This window comes from Rhinoderma darwinii, assembly GCF_050947455.1.
Source record: "Rhinoderma darwinii isolate aRhiDar2 chromosome 5 unlocalized genomic scaffold, aRhiDar2.hap1 SUPER_5_unloc_50, whole genome shotgun sequence".
In the NCBI taxonomy this organism is placed as follows: domain Eukaryota; kingdom Metazoa; phylum Chordata; class Amphibia; order Anura; family Rhinodermatidae; genus Rhinoderma; species Rhinoderma darwinii.
This window is the reverse complement of record NW_027461810.1, coordinates 244,036-266,037: the sequence shown is the minus strand read 5'-3', so window position 1 is coordinate 266,037 and position 22,002 is coordinate 244,036. Positions and strand designations below refer to the sequence as shown.

Genomic DNA, 22,002 nt, shown 5'->3' with positions numbered 1-22,002 from the left:
TTCTATTTGGCTTTTTCCGTAAATCGATGTAGCGGTTTACAGACTCAATAGAAAGAGTATGAGCCTGTACACCGCTACATCGGCTTTTCCAGAAAAAGCCGAACCGAAACTAAGCGGCTCACACGAGTGCTTCTGCCTATTCGTTTTAGCGATTGGCGGCGGTCTCAGTGCTCGGACCCTCACCAATCAAAACTTCTGACATGTCACTATGAGTGACCCTTTATGAAAGTTCTGGAATTTGTTTTATTTTTTTTCATTACCTCAAGCACAAAAAAATTCAACTTTAATAAACTTTTGCAAATAGTCATTTTTTAAAAAATATTTTTTATTTGATTATTCCATTTTTCATTATGATTCTGCGGTTTTTTTCCTTAACATAATTCAGCTATAAACAAAAAACAAAAGAAAATACAATACCCATTTTAGATGCATTGAGGGAATTAAAAAATAAATAAAATGGTTGTAAAGGCATATGCTTTAACCCTTTCGCATCTATTGGTTTCGGGAGAATTTTCACACTTTTAACATAAAAGAAGAATTGTAGAAAAATGTTGTTATACCTCCTTATATTTCTAGTAAACACCTCCCACATTTACACTCATGGGCACCTCCATGCAATTTTGCATCGGAGTATTTTTTTTTTTGTGTAAAAAATGAATTCAAACTCTCATGTTTGTGGCTTTCAAGTCTGACCAAAACAGGTTCTTAGATGCACAACACGTCCTAAAATTAAAAGTTGAAAGTATATGCCCAGTTCATACATGCTTATATGCCTATATCTTCCCATAATCATCATGCAATGGGTTTAATGCATATAACTAATACAAATTCTGAGAAAAGAAAAAAATAGTGTGGTTATGCATTAAAAGTTGCAAGCAAAGTTTTAAAGTACGCTTTTTGTGCGACTTGGATTTGCACGTCAATTCCCCATCAATTGCATGTGGAAATAAAGGACAGGTGGGGTGTTGTGCTCTTATCATAAGGGTAGGTCTTTCCATATAACTATCCCCTATTTGAGAGCTTCATTTGCTGTGTTATCATTGCTTAATTCCTGCTGAAACCTTGAATTTGTTTTGTATCTTTATCTTTATTTTAGATCCTTCTCAGAAATCATCTTTTCTTAAAGCATTACAGTTTTTCATCAGTCATCTTTCCATGCATGACATTACGGCAGCGCAAGCTTCATTCAAAAATAATGACTTCAGTCCGCAAGAAAAAGAGGAATACAACTACAGCAAGTGCACAATTATAGTGAGAACAATTGAGTTTGTAACCATGATCCTGGAGAATTGCCAGCAGGATTTCTGGAAGGTAAGCACTGTAATTGCTTTTTTTTTTTTCTCGACGTAATAAAGATTGTAAAATTAGTTCATTAACCCCTTTCCGTCGTAAACAACTTTCAGATTTTAATTTTATTTTTTTCCTCCCCACTTTTCAAAAGCCATAACTTTTTTATTTTTCCGTTGATATAGTCCTATGAGGGCAGGACAAGTTGTAGTTTTTCGTAGCACCACTTATTGTGCTATATATTGTACTAGGAAACGGGGAAAAAATAATTTGTGGGGTAAAAAAAAGAAAAAAAACAGTGATTCCGTTGTTTTTTACGCTTCGTTTTTACGGAATTCAATATGCAATTAAAAAAACATGTTAACTTTATTCTGCGGGCGAATACGATTACGGCGATACCAAATATATTTAGTTTTTTATATATTTTACAACTTTTACAAGTCAAAAACTAAGTGTAAAAAATTAAATTGTTCTCCAAATTCTGAGAGCCATACATTTTTTATTTTTCAGTCAATTAAGTGGTATGAGGGCTTATTATATAATGATACCATATTGGGGTACATGCAACGTTTTGATCACTTTTTATTCCATTTTTTGTGGGAGATGAGGTGACCAAAAAATAGCGATTCTGCCGTTTACATTTTAGTTATTTTTTACAGCGTACACCATGCGGGTTAAATAATTATATATTGTAATAGTTCAGACTTTTACTGATGCGGCAATACCAATTATGTTTGTTTATTTTTTACTATGCTCAATGAAAAGTTTAAAAGAAAAACCCTATTCCCATTTCCCCCAAATGGGAATAGGGTTTTTTTTTGAACTTTTAATTTTTTTAATATTTTTTTTAATAAAAAAAACCCTCTTTATTTTACTAATTTCTACGTTCTTTTGTTAGTCCCCCAGGGGGACTTCAACCAGCGATCGTTGGATCGCTTGCACGATATACTGCAATACTAATGTATTGCAGTATATCGTCTTTCTGACAGGCTTCTATTAAGTCCTGCCAGAGGCAGGGCTTAGTAGGAACACAAAGATGGCGGACCTGGGGGCCTTCATTAGGCCCCCAGGCAGCCATAGCAACCATCCCCCGGGCTAGGAGCTGCTAGAGGGGGTCGCTCCCCTCTTTCTAACGATTTAAATTCTGCTGTCGCTGTTGACCGCAGCATTTAATGGGTTAAACGAGTGGTGTCTCGCTCGAGCACGATCCCGCTTGTGAGGGCTTATTCAGACAAAAGTAATATACGTCCGTGCAAAGTGCGATTTTCACGCGCCTCGCACGGACCTCTATTAGTCTATGGGGCCGTGCAGACAGTCCGTGATTTTTACGCAGCGGGTGTCCGCTGCGTAAAACTCACATTATGTCCTATATTTCTGCGTTTCTCACGCATCACGCACCCATTGAAGTCAATGGGTGCGTGAAAATCACGCGCGCCACACGGAAGCACTTCCCTGCTGTGGGATGCGCGTGATTCGCGCAACAGCAGTCAAAAGTATGGTTGAAAACAGAAAAGCACAACGTTCTTTTCTGTTTACAAACATACAGTGTCATAATGATGGTGGCTGCACGAAAATCACACAGCCGCGCATCATATGGTGATGACACACGGAGCTGTTAAGTGCCTTTTGCGCCCGCAAAATGCCGCGTTTTTTGCGCCCGCAAAATGCCGCGTCTTTTGCGCCCGCAAAATGCCGCGTTTTTTGCGCCCGCAAAATGCCGCGTTTTTTGCGCCCGCAAAATGCCGCGTTTTTTGCGCCCGCAAAATGCCGCGTTTTTTGCGCGCGCAAAACGCACACGCTCGTGTGAATCCGACCTTACTGTGAAGTGTCGGCTGTATCATACAGCCGACACCCACATTGTATGGAGCGGGTTCACTCTGTGAGCCCGTTCCATACTTCCCCTACCCGGCTTTGACGTAACCATACATCAAATGTCAGGAAGTTGTTAAAATACTATCCAGAGTTTGGGTGTATGTATATTTAAAGCGGTCTTCGAACAATTAAAAATCATATTTGTTGTATAGATTATTATAATTGAGCAATGTTTTTCATTTGCATGCTGTTAAAAAATGATCCAGTAAAGCGTTAGGATGTTTACTTAGTGTATTGCCATCTGGTGTCCGAAGTATAGCAATGTGAATATCCATCTGAGTGTGGTGTACACGCATGCTCAGTCGCTCTCTCACAGCCAGGTCTCTGCATAGTGATCCTCTGTTCACTGCAGACCAGTTAATAGAAATTGCTTTCTTCCCTGGTTTGTGTATACTGTGGAAGTCATACAGTATATACAGTACGTTTTTTCACCACACTAGATCCCATGTTACTTTTCTGTAGGGCAAGTAAGAAACCACTATATTGTCAAGTGGGAAGGACGCTAATTAGTATCAGTATCAAGGTAGACACATGGAAGAAAAAAAGGTTGAGGCATGTGTGTGTGTGTATGTGTATATGTATATGTGTGTATATATATATATATATATATATATATATTTGTTTTTTGTTTTTGTTTTTTTTAAATCTTTTTTCTGGAGGCAGGTATGCCAAATAAATTCCTAGCCTCTTTAAAAAGCAATCACGACTCCCATGCAGGAACTTTTGTTATTAGAGATGCATATGGTAATGTGTTTTTTAAGTCACAAATAGTTTATTGTAAAACATCAAGAGTAAATACAGAGCAATGAGATGTGTAGATAACATGTCCACTGCAAGTACAAAAGAAACCATCAATTCAGTATAGCGATGCGTCAGAGGATTCAAAAGTTCAGTCTGGTAGGACAATGAAAGTTATCGAGTAAAGAAATGTCATTCAAAATAATAGCATACAAAACAATATAAAGCGAGCAGGGTATCTCGTAAGTATACACTCCTTGAATAGTTATGAACCAGCGTGTAGAACCGATATCTGCCTAAGGCATAATACAAAGAATTAACCAGCTAACTAAAGACTCGAACAGTTTCCACATGCGCTTTTATGCATGTAGAGATGCATAAAAGTATAACATTAACGTGTCAGCTAACATTCAGCGGAAGATCGGGCCATATATATATATATATATATATATATATATATATATATATATATATACCGCGTTGAAAGTGAAGGTCTATAATGTATAAATGGAATGTAGGCGGGGCCAACTGGATATGGGCAAAATTGGAGCCACGTCCGTGGCAGTAAACAGATTAAGAATTCGCGGGCGAGTCAGTGATTCTGTGTTGGGGGGAGCAGACAGTAGCAGGGGACTGCAGCCATCTATCCCAAATTTTGGTGAATTTTAGAGGACAGTTTCTATGTTAGGAAAACCCATTTCTTGTGAGGTAACATACTACCAACCAGAGGCAGCCATTCTGCAAATGTAGGGGCACGGCAGGACAACCAAGTTTTGGCTAACCGCTTTTTGGTATAATATATTGTCTCCACAATAAATGTATGGATATGACGGGAGTCATATTCCGCCGGGTCAGGAGTGAATAGACAGGTCTTAGGGCACAGCGGGACAGGGGACCCCATCTCATAGTTCAGAAATTTGTTAACTTGATCCCAGAACCTGGCTACCTTAGGGCAGAACCACACTAAATTATAAAAGGAACTTGAGGTAAGTTCACATTTAGGGCAGTGTAGTCAGGGCGGAAACTATGTAATCTAAAGGTGGTATAATACGCCCTATGCAGTATGTAAAACTGTGTGAGTCGCTCATTGTAATTGTATGATACAGATTTAGGGTAGGAGAGGGCTCTATCCCACTCATCCTCAGTCAGTGGGTGGACCTACATCACCTTCCCATTTTACCTTCAGCGGGATGAGCAAAGATTCTCTAAACTGGCCGAATAATAGTACATAAAGATGAGAAATCAAGTGTTTAAAAGGGGGAGAAAGTATAAAGTTGGGTAGTGGAAAGTTTTGGTACACTCTCTCCGGGGCCCAGCTGAGTCTCAAGTGCATATTTGATTCTCATATAAGAGGAAAGTTGGGAGAAGGGGAGTGTAAATTCCTCTTGCAGCTCTGGGATGGTCTTAATACTAGAGTCGGAATACACGTGTGAGAGATACCAAATACAATTCTTGTGCTAGGGGATATCAAGGGAGAGCTGTAATAATTCTGGGAGAGATTTACAGTGCCATAGGGGTGTGTGCCTAGTGATGCCAGTAGGGTAGAACATGCGCTGGTACACCTCTCACACCCGTAAGGCCTGGTTAAGGATCTGGTGGTCACTTAAGGCTGGGTTCACACGACCATGTTACGTCCGTAATTGACGGAGCGTATTTCGGCCGCAAGTCCCGGACCGAACACAGTGCAGGGAGCCGGGCTCCTAGCATCATAGTTATGTACGACGCTAGGAGTCCCTGCCTCTCCGTGGAACTACTGTCCTGTACTGAAAACATGATTATAGTATGGGACAGTTGTCCTGCAGCGAGGCAGGGACTCCTAGCGTCGTACATAACTATGATGCTAGGAGCCCGGCTCCCTGCAGTGTGTTCGGTCCGGAACTTGCGGCCGAAATACGTTCCCTCCATTACGGACGTAACATGGTTGTGTGAACCCAGCCTAAGTTTTTCACTGGTATGCAGTCGGCCACAAAACAAAATATGCAAAAGGTGAGCATAATGTGTACTAAATGGGGAAATAATTAGTGTCTGAACTCTCGCACGCTCGGCCGCCCCCATATCGCCAGGTGAAACAACTGACCAGCTATATAGTACCTTTTAACACTGGGGAAAGATGCACCTCCTTCATCCCATGGGGCGTATAGGACGCCAGCTAGCTACTAGAGATCTACCGTTATTCCATGCAAAAGAAGCGAGTATACTTTCAATATGCTGCAATAAACGGGCTGGGAGGTATATGGGAGTCTGCTGAAGAATATACAGAATTTTAGGCATTAGGGTCATTTTAACTAAACTCACTCTAGCATCTGTAGATAGGAGTAATTTGTTCCATCTGGAAATCTTGGTGCGTAAAAAAGAAATCAAAGGGGTGAAATCAAAAACTGATCTGGAAATCTGTATACCAAGATATGTAATAGAGTTCGACCAGAGGAGTCGGGTAGAGATCGCCGAGGCAACAGGGGCAAATATATCCAATAGTAAAATATGGGACTTAGACCAATTATTGGGTAATCCGGACATTGAACCAAAACGTGTCGTTATAGATAGTGCTATATGCAGGGACACGCCAGGGTCACCAAGATAAAACAGGGTGTCATCAGCACACTTGCTGACCTTTTCTCCTACTAGGGGAGCTTAAAACCTATTATACGGGGTCATGCCCCATGCGCATGACCATATTTTTTCCCTCCCGTAAATACTGGCCGTTAATGCGGGTCCTTTGTCACAGGTTTTTAACCTGTATTAACTGATCCGTTGTCATCCGTATTCCACTCGTATTTACGGACTGGCGTAATGGCGTCTGAGTGATCATGTGACCCTTTTTTTTTTTTTTTAAATCAATAGATTTTTATTGACATAAATTTTTACAAGCTTTTTTTTTCAAACAGTATGAACCATCCTTGGTCCCAGAACATGGACCTGCATACAATAATACATACATGTGATATGTCATTGAAGGATATACAACATCATAACCAGAAAACAACAAACTAACCATACTATGCCATTTTCAAACCAATGTTGATACTAATTATGTCATATTACCAGATACCTTTCTTCCCTTAAGTGTAATATTTCGAATTTACCCATAGCTCCCAATAACGTGAATTCTTAGCATACCCAGAGGGAGATTGTAAAAGCATGGATTCATGATGACACGCTATGTTTACCCTGCCTATCACTTCCGATAAAGAAGGGGAAATGGTTGATTTCCAGGACTTAGCAATTGCCATTCTAGCCGCAATGAAAACATGGTGTACCATTACCCGGTGCTCCGCCATTATGTCTTCCAAGCCAATGTCTAAAATAGCCAATTCCGGGCAGAACGGAATATATTCTCCTGTAATTTCTAGTATGAGGCGAAAAACCTCCCTCCACATTACCCCCACCCTGGGGCAGGTCCACCACATATGCAAGGTGGAGCCCAGGGAACCACATCCTCTCCAACAGCCATTAGAACTGCCTTGGAATATATGTGCACATCTGGCAGGTGTCAGGTACCATCTCATGTGGATTTTACGGGTGAGTTCAATATGATTAACACATTTGGAGTGACGAGTAATCCAACTAGAGGCCTTCATCCATTGTGCCATGGAAAACGTAGAACCCATCTCCCGTTCCCATCGTAATATGTGAACTGTCTTCCCCGAGGACTGTTTTTTCAAAATTAGATCATAGCTACAAGCTAGTCCCTTACTGTGACCTTGCCATTTGAACAGGAATTTATGATACGGGGAGAGATTTGTGGGTTGAGCTGGGAAGGCTATTGTTTGTATCATATGTCCGTATCTGGAGATACTGGTAAAACATGGATTTATTTACGTCATAGTCCCTCACCAACTGCTCAAAGGATTTGAAGTGTTTTCCCTCATATAAATCTGAGAGGGTTGTTACGCCCAGCAATTCCCATGTCTGCAAAAATACATGTGGGACCAAAGGTTGAAATGCTTGTAATGGTATATGTTCCTTAGATAAGTACACCCAGCGATTTGCGCATACCTCTAATTTCCAGCATTTCATTGCATCAGATGTGGTTACCAAGAACACCTTAGACCTATCTGTCCCCACATATGTCGCGGCCATCAGATTACGTATGGAGGATCGTGGGAACATCTCATTTTCCAACTGGGCCCAAAGTGACGGAGCTGTGGAGTTCCATAACGAGCCTAACTGATCTAGGATGGCTGCTACGTTATATGCCGTTACCTCTGGGACTCCCAAACCCCCTTCCTTAATCTTCTGATACAGTAAAGATTTGGCTACCCTCGCTCTTTTATTATTCCAAATGAACTGGAGAAACATATGTTGAATTTGAGAGGTGATGCTAGTAGGTATTAACAGTGGAATAGTCCTACAGAAATACAAGTACTTGGGCAGCAGTAACATTTTAACCAAATTGACTCTAGCAATCCAGGATAACTGGAACTTATTCAGTCTTTCACACTCCCGTCGTAAATCTGCTATCAGCCCTGAGTAATTTTCCTGCAGAACCAGAGACAGCGAGGAATAGAGTTTTATCCCCAGGTATACCAGCCCTGATTCTGCCCATGCCAAATCAAAGTTGGACAAAGTGCATTTTAATTGAGGCTCTACATGTACTGGTAACATCATGGACTTTAGGGAAGGTAAACAATCATTCACTCTATTCGCCAATATTTTGGCATATAATTTTATATCACAATTTAAAAGGGATATTGGACGAAAATTGGCCGGGGAATCAGGGGATTTACCCGGTTTAGGGAGTGTGACTATTGTGGCCTGCAACATCTCCGGGGGAGGGGCCTGCTGATTCGCGATACCCATAAAAGTGGATTGCATATATGGAATCAGCGAGTCTGCGAAAGTTCGGTAGTACTCATTTGGCAGTCCATCCGGTCCCGGGGATTTATTCTGTTTGGATCGCAGAATGGTCAGTTTAATTTCTTCGACCGTAAAAGGGGAATTTAATTGGCTAATTTGAGCCTCTGATAAAGTTGCCAATTGAATTTGCCTTAAAAACTCATTCACCCCAGCTTCGGATACCTCAGGAAGGTGTTTATCCTGATTTAGATTATAAAGGGTACTGTAATAAGACGCAAATGTATCTGTAATCTCCTGAGGATCATACACTTTTTTGTCCCTTCTGATGTGTTCAACCAAGAAATTTTGGATTTAGCAACATGTTGTTTCACTCTTTTTGCCAGAATTTTACTGGGTCTGTCACCCTGGATATAAAAGTTCCATTTGAGTTTTTTTAAAGTTTTCTCATATAGGAAAAGATGGTGATTGCGCAGTTTGTCCCTAAAGTGTCTTAGATCGTCACGTAAGGTGAGAGAAGGAGAAACTTTTAATTTAGCCTCTAATTTCTGTATGTTATCGATAAGGAATTCAAATTCTTTATCTCTCGCCCTCTTCGCTTTAGCCGCAGCCTGAATAAACAGGCCTCTTACAAACGCCTTGTGTGTACACCAGAGGAGTTCTGGTGATGAGGCCGATGGGCTATTAATCTCAAAAAATTCTTTCAAAGCTGAGTCTATTTTGGCTTGGAGATCTGGGGAATTTAATAAGAATGTGTTTAACCTCCAAGAAGAGTTCTGAGGTGTAATATAATGATCTGAAAGATGAAGCGTGATTGGTGCATGGTCTGACCAAGTTATCAGGCCAAGGGAGGAGGACACCGAATTTGTTAACACTTCTCTATCCACCAGAAAATAGTCAATCCTAGAGTACACCTTATGTGGGGACGAATAGAACGTGTAATCCCTTTCAGAAGCATGTTGGTATCTCCATACGTCATGTAATTCTTCTTCCTGTACCCATGAACTCAAATCTTGAGACAATCTATTATTTCCCCCAGAGCGATCTATATCCTTGTTTACCACTATATTAAAATCCCCACATAATATTAATCCCCCTTTCTGCACTGATTTAGCTTTTGACAGTACCTTTTTAAGGAAGGGAAGTTGTCGTACATTAGGGGCATAAACAGATACCAACGTGTATGAGAGGTTATCAATTTCACATACTAAAATGATAAATCTACCCTGTGGATCAGAAACAACAGAAATGCACTTGAAAGCTAGTGACTCTTTTACCGCTATAATTACCCCCGCCTTCTTTCCGCTGTTAGAGGCATAGTACACATGGGGAAATTTTTTATGTTTAAATAAATGGCAATCTTTAGAGGACAAATGTGATTCCTGTACACATATTACATCTCCCCTGGACTTGAACGCTTCCTTCCAGAGTAAGGATCTCTTAAAGGGAGAATTCAAGCCATGAGCATTTACAGAAAGTATTGTAAGACCCATTAAGACATAAAAGCAAAGTAAATATGGTTATGGCATAGCAATGGAGAACCAACAGAGAAAATCCCAAAACAGGAAACTTGGAAAAACAACCAATATGAATATGCTATATAGCACATTCACTGCAACCAGGAGAATCCCTCTTGCAGGGAAAAGAAAAATGGAGGCAAAAGTTCAGCCTAAGAACTGTAGACAGAAAAAAGAACCGTCCACCCGAGAACTCCGAAAGCCTTGAAGTGCCGTTCGTACCCTAGAAGCTTCAATTTTCAGTCAGGCGGTCTCCGGTCCGGCTTACTCCTTGCATCCGACCACAATGGCGAAATCATCTCCGGCTTAGAAGTATTTCTGGGACGGGGATTTGAAGACGGGGACGACATGAGCCCCCAAGAAATCAACAGGTCTCTCGCCGAGGTTGGTGAGAGGCAGACATGGTGCGTGCCATTCCTGGTAATTATTAATTTTTACTGGGAACCCCCATTTGTACAATATGCCGTTATCTCTCAGAAGTTTTGTCATCACAGCGAACTCTTTTCGGCGTAGCATAGTCGCCGCTGATAAATCCGGGAATAAAGTAATGTCCTTAAAGCGGTCAGTTAGGTCAGGAGAGTTCTTCAATCCTCTAAGAAATTCATCCTTTATATGAAAGAAGTGGATTCGAGCAATTGTATCTCTTGGTAGGTGAGCGGCAATGTGCTTAGGTTTAGGGATTCTGTGAATCCTATCTATGGTGAGATCCAGGGCCGATTTTTGCGGCAAAACGATTCCCATGAGGTCCGTGAGGAATTTCGCTAATAGATCTGGTGTGACCGATTCAGGTATACCTCTAATACGGACATTATTTCTTCTGGATCTGTCCTCTAGATCCAAAACTTTGGTAGATAAACGCATAACTTCTTCCTCCAGAGTGTAGTTCGCATCTATGAGCGAGTTATGAGATTTCACAAATTCCTCCAATTTATGCTCCACATGATCGGTCCGCGAGGCAATAGCTTGTATATCTACTCTTAAGTCTCCAATAACTTGCCGTAAATCTGATTGAATTGAGTCTCTCAATGAATTCAGAAGACGTTTTATCATATGCTCAGAAACAGGCTGAGATTCCATGTCATCCTGCATGTCACGTTCTACAGATGCATCCCTAGAAGATGGAGCAGGGGAGGAGGGAGGGAGGGATATTCGGCGGTTCACCACCACTTGTTGAGAAGAGGACGAGGGGAAAAACTCTGTGAGTTTAGACGGCTTTGCTTTAGTATTTCTTTTAGAAGTGCCCCCCATTGTGACAAGGGAAAAAATCGCTGTTTGATTCTAAGCTGCAACGATACTGAAATATTTTCCACAGAAGACCACTGTAATATAAGTATTTCTGCAGGTATGCTCTTAGTAGCGTTATATTTCTCCAACAGGATTTAAACAATGCCAGGGAAGTTGCAGTACTGTGTCTCACTATCTGTGCTGTACTGTTTCACTTTTATTGCTGCCACTCCCAGCCCTGTACTTCTCTGCACCTGGCTATCTGAATTAAGATGGCCGCTGGGGGAGGGGGAGACGTTTTGTCTTCAGGAGACTTGGATTTCAATCCTCTCCCTGTACTCTGCTCCTCAAACACTGCCCGCTAGCACCTCAAGAAGTGTCCAGCTCCCTCCTCACTCACCCTGTCAAGACGCCTCTCACTGCCTTCGCCGCTGTTCCTGCACTTTCGCGCCGTTAGGAGAAGGAGAAGATGGCCGCCACCTTCCTTGGCCTCCACGATGCAAGGGCCGGGTCTTTTACCGGCGCCGGCGCCTCTCCCCGACACACTGGCCGGGACTCTGAGCACTGCCGCGATCCACTCCACCTGAAAGGGAGCAGGTATGTCGGCGGTAGCAGGTTTATTAGTGCTGGTTTAGGCTTTCACCTCAGGAGCTCAGCGGTTATGCGACTCCTTCCATGTCCGTCCAGGCCACGCCCCCGATCATGTGACCCTTTTATCTGCTTCTCTTTATTCAAAAATCGAAATCTCCTGACGTCGCCTAGCAATTCTCCCGTAATTAAGGGTGCACACACGTAGCCACCCGTAATTACGGGAGCCCCATAGACTAAGCAAACGGGAAGGTACCTGTGGCCAATATAAGTCTATGGGCCCGTAATTACGGGCGAGGGGTTCCACTGCAGGCGCAAATAGTACAGGGAAAGGAGGGCAACCTTGTCGGGTACCTCTATGCAAGGGGAAGTGGTTTGAATTCCAGCCACTTACTGCCACTCGTGAGGATGGGGCAGAGTATAATAATTTAACCCATTTTATAAACTCCGGTCTAAATCTAAATTTCGCTAGTGTTGAAAAAAGGAAATCCTATTCTATTGATTCAAAGGCCTTAGCGGCATTTAGGTAAACCACAACCCGAGTGCCAACATCCTCATGAGTGGACTGCAAATTAGTGAACAGTCGGCGAAGATTAATGGCAGTGGCTTTGCCGGGCATGAAGCCCGTCTTTTCCAGATGTATCAGAAACAGTATAATCGTATTAAGTCATCTAGCCAAAAGTTTCACCATGATTTTAATGTTGAGTGAGATGGGGGCGGTAGGAATAGAATAATCTAGGGTTTTTGCCCGATTTAGGCAGTACTACTATCGTCGCTTCCCTCATTGGACAGGGAGTTCTCCAGACTCCAATGTCACCTGGTAAACATCCAAGGGACGGGCAACCAAAAAATCAGCATAAACCCTGTAAAATTCAGTAGGCAGGCCATCACTACCAGGTGGTTTAGATGTCTGAAAGGAGGCCATGAACTCTAGAATATCCTGTACAGTAATGGGGCCATCTAAATAATTTCTGTGGCCAGGCGATAGCGAGTTAAGAGTTATCTGCTCTAGATATTCAGCGGTTTCTGTGAGATGTGTGAGGATTATAATGTTTCATAATATGAGCGAAAGGTGGACAAAATTACCTGTGGGTCAGAGGACTGGGGTACTATCTGAGACAATAGAGAACCAAGAAGGGTGGATCCAGCGTTGCTGTGGATAAAAAGGAACTTGTTCCAAGTTTAATGATGTTGTTTAAAATAGGATCAATCAAGATGATGTCCTGAGGTGCGAGGAGAGGTATGAGAAAGTAGGGGAAGCCTACGCGTTTCAGACGCTTCCTGCGTCCTTAATCATGCCTAGCCATGATTAAGGACGCAGGAAGCGTCTGAAACGCGTAGGCTTCCCCTACTTTCTCATACCTCTCCTCGCACCTCAGGACATCATCTTGATTGATCCTATTTTAAACAACATCAGTAAACTTGGAACAAGTTCCTTTTTATCCACAGCAACGCTGGATCCACCCTTCTTGGTTCTCTATTGTCTACATATCGTGTGCCGACGCGAGGATCCGTGCGGTGATAAACGTGCAAATCTACGTTCAAAAGGTGAGCTGGAGGTTTCGTCTCCCCCTCTTTTTTCTATACTATCTGAGACCTCAAGCTGTGATATCACAGGGCAGTCCCTATCAACCTTGGCTATACAGGCTAAAAGTTTACCACATTTTTCACCGTGTTCATAATATGTTTGTTAGAAAAAAAGCCTTGTTATTTAAAGAGGTGTGGTACAAACGTATCTTGCAAAGCCTTTCCGATTTGTGATCCCCAGTCGGATCATTGATTTACTGGAGTTCGGCCGCCAAAGCATCATTAGCCAGTTGGAGTTCGTTATGTGCAAATCCTCTTTTCAAATCATTCATTGCCACAGAGAATGCCCCACGTGCATAAGGAGTCCCACACAACCAAGGGAGAAGCACTGCCATCATTGTCAAGAAAAAACTCATGCCACTTATTCTGGAAATAGTCAGATGGGGGAGAATTGTCAGCCAAAAGGGGTTGAATTGCCAACATTTATTTTTGTTTTTTTGTGGTGTATGTTTGGGATTTTTAATACGTAAACGGCAAGGGGGGTGATCCGAAACAGACCTGGAAAGATACTCCGCAGAGTCCACAGCTGTCAGGAGGGAAGTGTGTACTAGCATTAAGTCAACACGGGATAAAGCCTCAAATTAACCCCTTCCCGACATGTGCCGTATATATACGGCGCTGTCGGGAATGTGTTCCCGCAACCCGCAGTACAGTTACGTTGCGGTGATGGCGCGGGCTCAGAAGCAGAGCCGGCACCATCACCGCGGGGTGACAGCTGTATTATACAGCTGACACTCTCCTGTAACTGCCAGGACCGGAACTATCCCAGTGGGACAAGTCAAAAAAGTTGATAAAAATGTCATAAAAATAAAAATACACAAGTTTCAAGTAAAAAAGAAAAAGCTAAACTGCCTTTTTTCTCATAATAAATCTTTTATTATGGGAAAATCCATAAAAAAAATTAAGAAAACTATACATAATTGGTATCGCCGCGTCCATAATGACCCAAACTATAAAACTATTATGTAATTTATCCCGCACGGTGAATGCCGTAAAAAGAAACCATGAAAAACAACAACCAGAATCTTTGTTTTTAGGTCACATCTCCTCCCAAAAAATGCTATAAAAAGTGATCAAAAAGTCACATTTACTCCAAAATAGTACCAATAAAACCGACAACCCGTCCCGCAAAAAATAATCCCTGACACTGTTTTGTCCACGCAAAAATAAGAGTTATGGGTCTTAGAATATGGCGACACAGAAAGCAAATGATTTTATAAAAAACAGTGATTTTATTGTGCAAAAGCTGCAATACATAAAAAAAAGATATAAATTTGGTATCGCCGCAATCGTATCGACCCGCAGAATAAAGTTAACATGTAATTTATGGCGCACTGTGGATGCCGAAAAAAACCCTAATAAAACGCTATTCCAGAATTGCTTGTGTTTGTTTAATTTCCTATACCAAAAAAATTAAATAAGAGATCAAAAATTCGTATGTGTTCCAAAATGGTACCAATAAAATCTGCAGCTTGTCTCGCAAAAAACGAGCCTACACACAGCTTCATCAACTGTTTCATCAACTGCAATGCGGTGATGAAAAACATCTCAATGCGCAGGCCGGTGGGGAACATTCCTTCAGTTACAGGGCCCTAGTATTTAGGAACTAGGAAGGGACATAGCAAATCCACTGGAAGTGAGGGCACCCGTATTATACCAGCGCAAAACTTTCCCAGCAAAATTTCCCAAACTACAAAGGAGAAAAAGTCCCCAAAAGGTGCAGAGTGTTACAAAAGGGGGATAAGAAAGAAAACCGTTTATCAGTGTGACACCGACCTGTGCATAACAGATTGCTTCACAGCGTACCACACATCTATGGATAATTGTATTATTTACCCCATTATTATAACCTCTTATTATGCCCTGATGTACCGCGCATAGATTAAATATGCCCCCACATTATAAACTGAAATACCAGTAATACTCAAACAAAACTACCAAGCAAATACATGCTCAAAATGGCGGTCTTTCCCTTCTTAGCCCTAACTTCCAGGAAGTTTGCCAAAAGTTTAATATCTGTATTAGGCAATGAATTTGGGCCGTAGAACTCCATTACATACAGATCGTAATCTTTAAGAATAAAAATTATTTACGTCTCTGAACTAGGAAGGGATAAGAATAAAAAAAAGTTTGAACAAAGTTCTCCAGCAGCTCAGACAATATTCTTTGACTGCCTATAAAGTTCATACGGCAATCCGTCAGAACCCGGTACTTTATTGTACGAGACCCGACTTAGCGACTCTATAAAGATACTGGAGAATCCAATATAAAATGCTAAATTTGTGGATAAGAGAGGGAAACAATGGTGATAAACCCCTTAAAGTCCAAGCCATTTATTGGTGAAGGCAGTCACCTGGGTGCCTTCATTAGGGCCCTGAGCTACCGTGACAACCATCAGCACCCCACGATCATGGGGGGGGGGATAAACTGTCGGAGGGCGCCACCCCCTCTATATAACTACTCAGATGCTGCGGTCAGGATTGACCGCTGCTTTTGAAGAGTTAAATAGCCAGGAACAACGCTATCGCTGTTTACACAGCTGATACCCGCAGCATATGGAGCGGGCTCAGCACGTGAGCCCACTCCATACTTTTCCCCCTGCACCATTACGTGCACGTACGTCATTGTGCGTGAAGGCGTCAAATATTGCTTGAGCTGAATAACTTGACATTTTGGAGGGTCTTAAAATATGAAGCAAAACAATTTGTAAAGCTGATTTTACACGGGCAAATACTCGCCTGTGTTTATCACATATTACGAGCGCTGAACGACAATATACTTTCACAATACAACTACCATTTGTTAAATTCAAACCGCAATGATTAGGAGTATGAGGGTGAACGATAGTTATTACTATGGTTCGTCCCCATACATTTGCTTCTTGTCAGCAGCACATCACCTGTTTACACAGGGAGATGTGCTGGCGACTAATGTATTTTTATGCATGCATAAAAGATCCACTCAGCGGATGAAGAAGCGTTTGCTTGTTCATCGGCTGATCACTGCCCTATATACACAGGACAATGATCGTTCACCTGATCATTGGCAGTGTAACATGGTCTTAAGTAATTGCTGGTATTTAGTAATATTACAATATGCATGGTGGCGTGGTTTGACGGCAAACTGGAAGGTCGCACATAGTGAGGGCTCCACACAGTGTGGTGAATCGGAGGCCATACTTCCTCATCCTGTTTACCACACAACTCCGGTGGCGATATCTGAATTCTCTGTTGCTGCCTGCACAGATAGACCCCTGAATTAGCCGCTTTAGACTCTTTTCTTGTTGCGGCCTACCGCAGGAGCTGAAGGTCAGTGTGCTTGTTGAGCCAGCTTGCCAGCTTCAGGGTCGGTGCAGGTCGGCCATTACACTGCAGCTTACACAGGTCGCGGACGCTATTTTGGATCATCTCAGGCGGTTCTGCCCTGCACCATCTGCAGTTCAGACATCTGGGGGCTGAGTAGCACGACCTGGTGAGTCCCCTCCTCGGAGGCACCCTCCCTTTTGCATACAAGTCCTGTTGCTATTTGGGCTCACTGGCCCAAGTACATTTTAATCCTGCAGGCCCCTGCCTACAACGGGATCCAGAAGCTCCATGCCTTGTACTAAGGAGCTCACTTGGACAGAGCTGCTGCATCCCTGTTATACTACACCTCCTCTTTGCTACCTGTGCAAGTGCATGTGGACCCCCTGTTCACCTGGAACGCCCGCTTGCTCCAACTGCCATATTGTGACCTGATGGTCTGATACGTCCTGTGGCCTTATCTGCACGTATACCTCCTGTGCGGTCGACTGGACCATTGCTCTGTTGCAAAGATACCACGCCAACCTTGTTTGCGTGCTACCTGCAAACGCATTGTTTTTTTCGCTGACTTCTCCAACGGGTCCCCCTGCCCGATGATGACTCCCTTGGGTCCCTATACCATCTTCATTCTCTTGTAATGTAACACTCTAACATCATTTGGGTGCTGAATCCCCTCCCAAGGGTATAATGACGCATTGGTGCTCCATACACTCGTACGCACAGATACTTCACTCTCAGCCATGGAGCCTCCGAAACCACATACTAAATCGTCCACTAAGCTGGACCAATTTTGCAGAATGGACTCCTTGGGGTCTACGCCTTCTACCTCACGGATCGACGACCTTATCCGGATCAGGTGTTTCCTGCCCTCTCGGACTCTAACCCAGACACATTTAAAGTACCAACAGCCATCCATACATGTCAAACCACCCTCAACGCGTGTCGAGGAGATTAAGGTTGATATTTCCCTTCTACGCCAGGATGCACAGCACACCAGAGTAAGGGTGACAGAGGTGGAGAATAGAGTCAGTACTCTGGAGGACCAAGCCCCACCACTCACTAGGCGTCTTGGAGACGTTGGACAGGGCCTCACCAGACTCATCAGGGACAGCCTTGCCTTGTACCATTAGTGATAGCGAGTGAGGAGGATAAGTGCCCATTGACCTTAACCTGGGCCGATGGGGAGGAGTAAAGACCCGAAATCCAATTCATCATATGTGCACCCAATCCCACATACCGCAAGGTGGCCAGCATAAAATCCCAGCTGACTCTGTCGAAGGCCTTCTCTGCATCCGTCGACAGAAAACAAGTGGGAAGGGCCGAAACAGCCGCTTAATACCACGCGGGCAATTAACCTAATGTATCATCACCACCTGATCTTCATGTATCACAGTATGTATTAGTGGGGACATCCTATGGGCCAGAATCTTGGCAAATCGTTTTAGATCAACGTTTAGCAGAGAAATGGGGGGATAATTCTGACACAAGGATGAGTTCTTCCCCTCCTTGGGTATCACCGTGATATGGGCCCTCAACGTGTCTCGAGGAATGGAACCCCCCTCTGTAAGTGAATTAAAGGCAAATAGAAAGTGGGACAAGAGCAAATCTGAGCAGGTTTTATAATATTGCAATGGTAGTCCATCCGGACCTGGTGCCTTCCCCGCAGGTGAGTCCTTCAGTGCCCATGACAACTATTCCAAGGAAATAGGAGCCTCCAGGGCTGCAATAGCCTCTGGAGGAATACATTTCATCCCCGAGGGCCAGAGATACTGCTCAATGTTCTCTAATTGACTACCGCCATCCGGAGAAGAAGGTGCCTGAGGGAGATTATACAGAGAGTGGTAATAGGCATGGAAGGCCTCAAAATATCATGTGGGAGCTGCAGACGCCTATTGTGTGAGCCTAAAACAAGGGGGACCTATGTGCGGGAACGTGTTTTCCTAAGCGCGCGCGCCAGAGTCCTACCAGGTTTGTTGCTAAATTCGTAAAAATGCCGCCTGCGTTTAACTAAGGAGGCCCTCGCCTTAGACAGACAAAGCGAGCGTACCTGCTCTCTCAACTGCCCCAGCTCCGCCCCCACAACCCGGTCCTGAGAAACCTTATGGGACTGTTCCAATCGGTGTATCCGGGTCAATAAGTCCAGGAGATTTGCTTTCCGCTCCTTCTTAAGTTTGGAACCAATACGTGTAAAGGAACCGTGCACTACACATTTATGTGCCTCCCAAATGCAAAAGGCGTCCACCCCCGGCGAAGCATTTGTGTCAAAGTACTCCACTAGATCCCTACGAATATCCGATACCACCGTCTGATCCTGTAAGAGAGATTCATTCAATCGCCCCTGCCAGGACCGAGGGCGGGCCGTTGGGAGAGACAGAGTAAGAGTAATAAGAGCATGGTCAGAAAATGTAATGTCATCAATGGAGGCAGATGTGAGGCTAGAGGTGTGAATGACGCAGAAAAAAACAGTCTAGCTGGGAGTATGAGTTGTGGGGAGCCGAAAAAAACGTATAGTCTTTGTTCGAGGGATTCAAAAGCCGCCACGTATCCACGAGTTGATGCTCGTGCAACAGCCGACGTAAACGACAGTGAGCTGACCTAGATAAAGAGGAATGCCCCCGGGAGGAATCTAATGCGGGATCTAAGGTGGCATTCAAATCCCACCCCCCAGTATTAGAGTGCCTTCCAGAAAGTCATCCAACGCCACAAGAACCCTTTCCAAGAAGGCTACTTGACCAGTGTTAGGGAGATAGTATAATGCCAGTGTGTACAGCGTGTTATCCAACTTACCCTTCACGAAGAGGTACCGTCCTGCACCATCTGTCGAGTCTCCACATGTTCCCAATGGAGGGAGCGTGAAATCAGGATGGAGACCCCCTCTTGGAATCAGGGGACGCACTATGATACCCCTCCGTATAATGAGAATCTGTGAGCTTCGGTATGCAGTCCGCCCGAAAGTGGGTCTCCTGCAGGAATGCCATGTGTGCTTTCCTCTTCCACAGAAGACTGAGAATGGAGGACCTCTTTTCCGGGATGTTCAGACCCTGTGCATTCAGGGAGACAATGGTAGCGTCAGTCATGATAATGGACGGAAGAGTAGACGGAGGTGGGAAGGGGGAGAAAGAAAGAAAAAGAAAAGCCCCTGCACAGAAATAGAAGTACCGGAGCTACCAGAAAACACAATCCCTGTAATATCGGCGTACAGAATCCCTCCACCACTCGACGTGAGCTATATCGTCCTCCGAAGGAAATACATCTGACCACGACACAGCGACACGGAACCCTAATAGGGAACGAAGAAAGACAGCGATGTGAAAAACAATGTCGCCAGAATACAGTAATTAACTGGAAAACACAAATTGCGTACATTGAAACTCCGGACCCACCAGGTTAACTACCCCATGAACCTACCCTCCCCCGAGTGACTAAACAGTTGAAACACCCCCCCTGGAGGAAAAACCTCTTACCCGCGTCTTGTACTAATGTCCCCTACAACACCATCAGCGCCGTCTTCCACTTCTCTCGACGAACCCTGTGAAAAAAGGGGGTAAGTGCAAATAACTACAAGAAGGATGTAGTAGATCAATCTCTTCGTGGGGATCACCGCCCTGGAGGCCGAGGCTCAACTGGCCCGACTCCACAGTCTCTGTGTGGGGAACGCCGCCCTGCGGGCCGGGGCTCGGGCATCTCCACTCTGGGACGAGGCGGGATATGATGAACAAAATCAGGATATGGTCCTCCTCTAATAGCGAACGGTGCCGGGGGTTCAGTCCAATCCGGTAACCGCACCAGTGAGATCTCCAAAAACCGGAAGGTCTCCTCTAGGTCATCCAGCGACCGAAACGCAAACGATTGCCCCTGTCTGCGAAGGATGATGTGGAAGGGGTGGCCCCATCTGTAGGTAGCTCCAGCCGCCTTGGTCGCCTCCAGTAAAGGGGGTACAATTCTGCGCATGGAAAGTGTCCGTCTTGAGACATCCAGCAGGACGGTAATCTCGGATCCATTGAAGGGAACGGCCCCCTTCTCCCAGGCTCTCCAGGCAATCTCCACTTTCTGTTTATAGAAATGCACTCTACATATAATGTCTCGCGGTCGGTTGCCATCTCTAGCCCGGGGACCTGCCAGCCTATGAACTCTGTCCATTTCAATGGCCATATCACATGGTCGATCCAGGAGTTTATTAAAAATGTGTCACTGCATCATAAAGGCCATCCGGGGGTACAGATTCCGACAAATCTCTCAACTTCAGGTTGTTACGTCTCCCCCTGTTTTCGACATCATCCAAATGCAGAGAAAAGTCCCGCAGTTGCGAAGGTTGAGTGGCGAAGGACTGTGAAAGGAGCGAGATGTCCAAAGAGGATATAGAGTTCTGGTGCTCCAGTGTTTCCACCATCGCGGTCAGAGCACGCACCTCCTGCGAAACAGCGCCAATAGCCCTGTCATGTTTCTCCTCCAGCCGGGAGAGGCGTAGATCCAGATCGGATTTGGTGGGTAACACCTTCACCATTTCCCAAAGCTCCGCCAGGGTCCATTCCATAGATAGCGGGGGGCCTGAGCATGGGCCTATCTGGTGGTCCCCTGGTCCCACTGACGGGGCGTTGTGACCCCCTATAAATGTCCGGTGTCCCCTGACTCAGCAGCCAATCCTGTGGGGGAGACTGCTCCTGAACAGCAAAAAAGATGGCGCCTCAACCGCCCGGCCTGGCGGTGCCAAATTATCCACCCCCTGCCCGGGTACTGGCCGGGGCTGCATAGGGGGAAAGTCCTCTACCAGGACCGGAGGAGCCGGCCCTGGAACGTCTGCAGAGCACTGACCTCTCTCCGATGACGGCTCCAGGAACCCGAGAGCAGCTGCTGGTCTGTGCCTGACCAGAGGAGGAAGGAGGCGGCGTCGGCGAGTATCCACGAGGCGGCGGAGTCTGGGTGTGGCCTGCAGGAGGAGTAGAAGAGCACCGCGGCGAGGTTCCGTCCCGCGTGGACCGAAGGTACCTGCCGTTGGATGAAGTGCAAGGAGTGACCGAGAGGTTCTTGCGGCTTCTCCCCTTCGTCATCCTGTGTCGAAGACCAGTAAATGAGCCCTGTCGGGCGATTTTCTG

General features: G+C 44.5%; 1 protein-coding gene across 1 annotated transcript in view; it reads left to right on the top strand.

The window, feature by feature from the left end:
* Nucleotides 1-22,002, top strand: part of LOC142696293 (DNA-dependent protein kinase catalytic subunit-like) — a gene marked incomplete at its 5' end in the record, with an annotated part of 326,262 nt that overhangs the window by 164,535 nt on the left and 139,725 nt on the right. Inside the window, one exon of the mRNA XM_075847621.1 lies at nt 1,097-1,311. Within this exon, the coding sequence (XP_075703736.1) occupies nt 1,097-1,311 (215 nt within the window). The remainder of the gene's footprint in view (nt 1-1,096; nt 1,312-22,002) is intronic.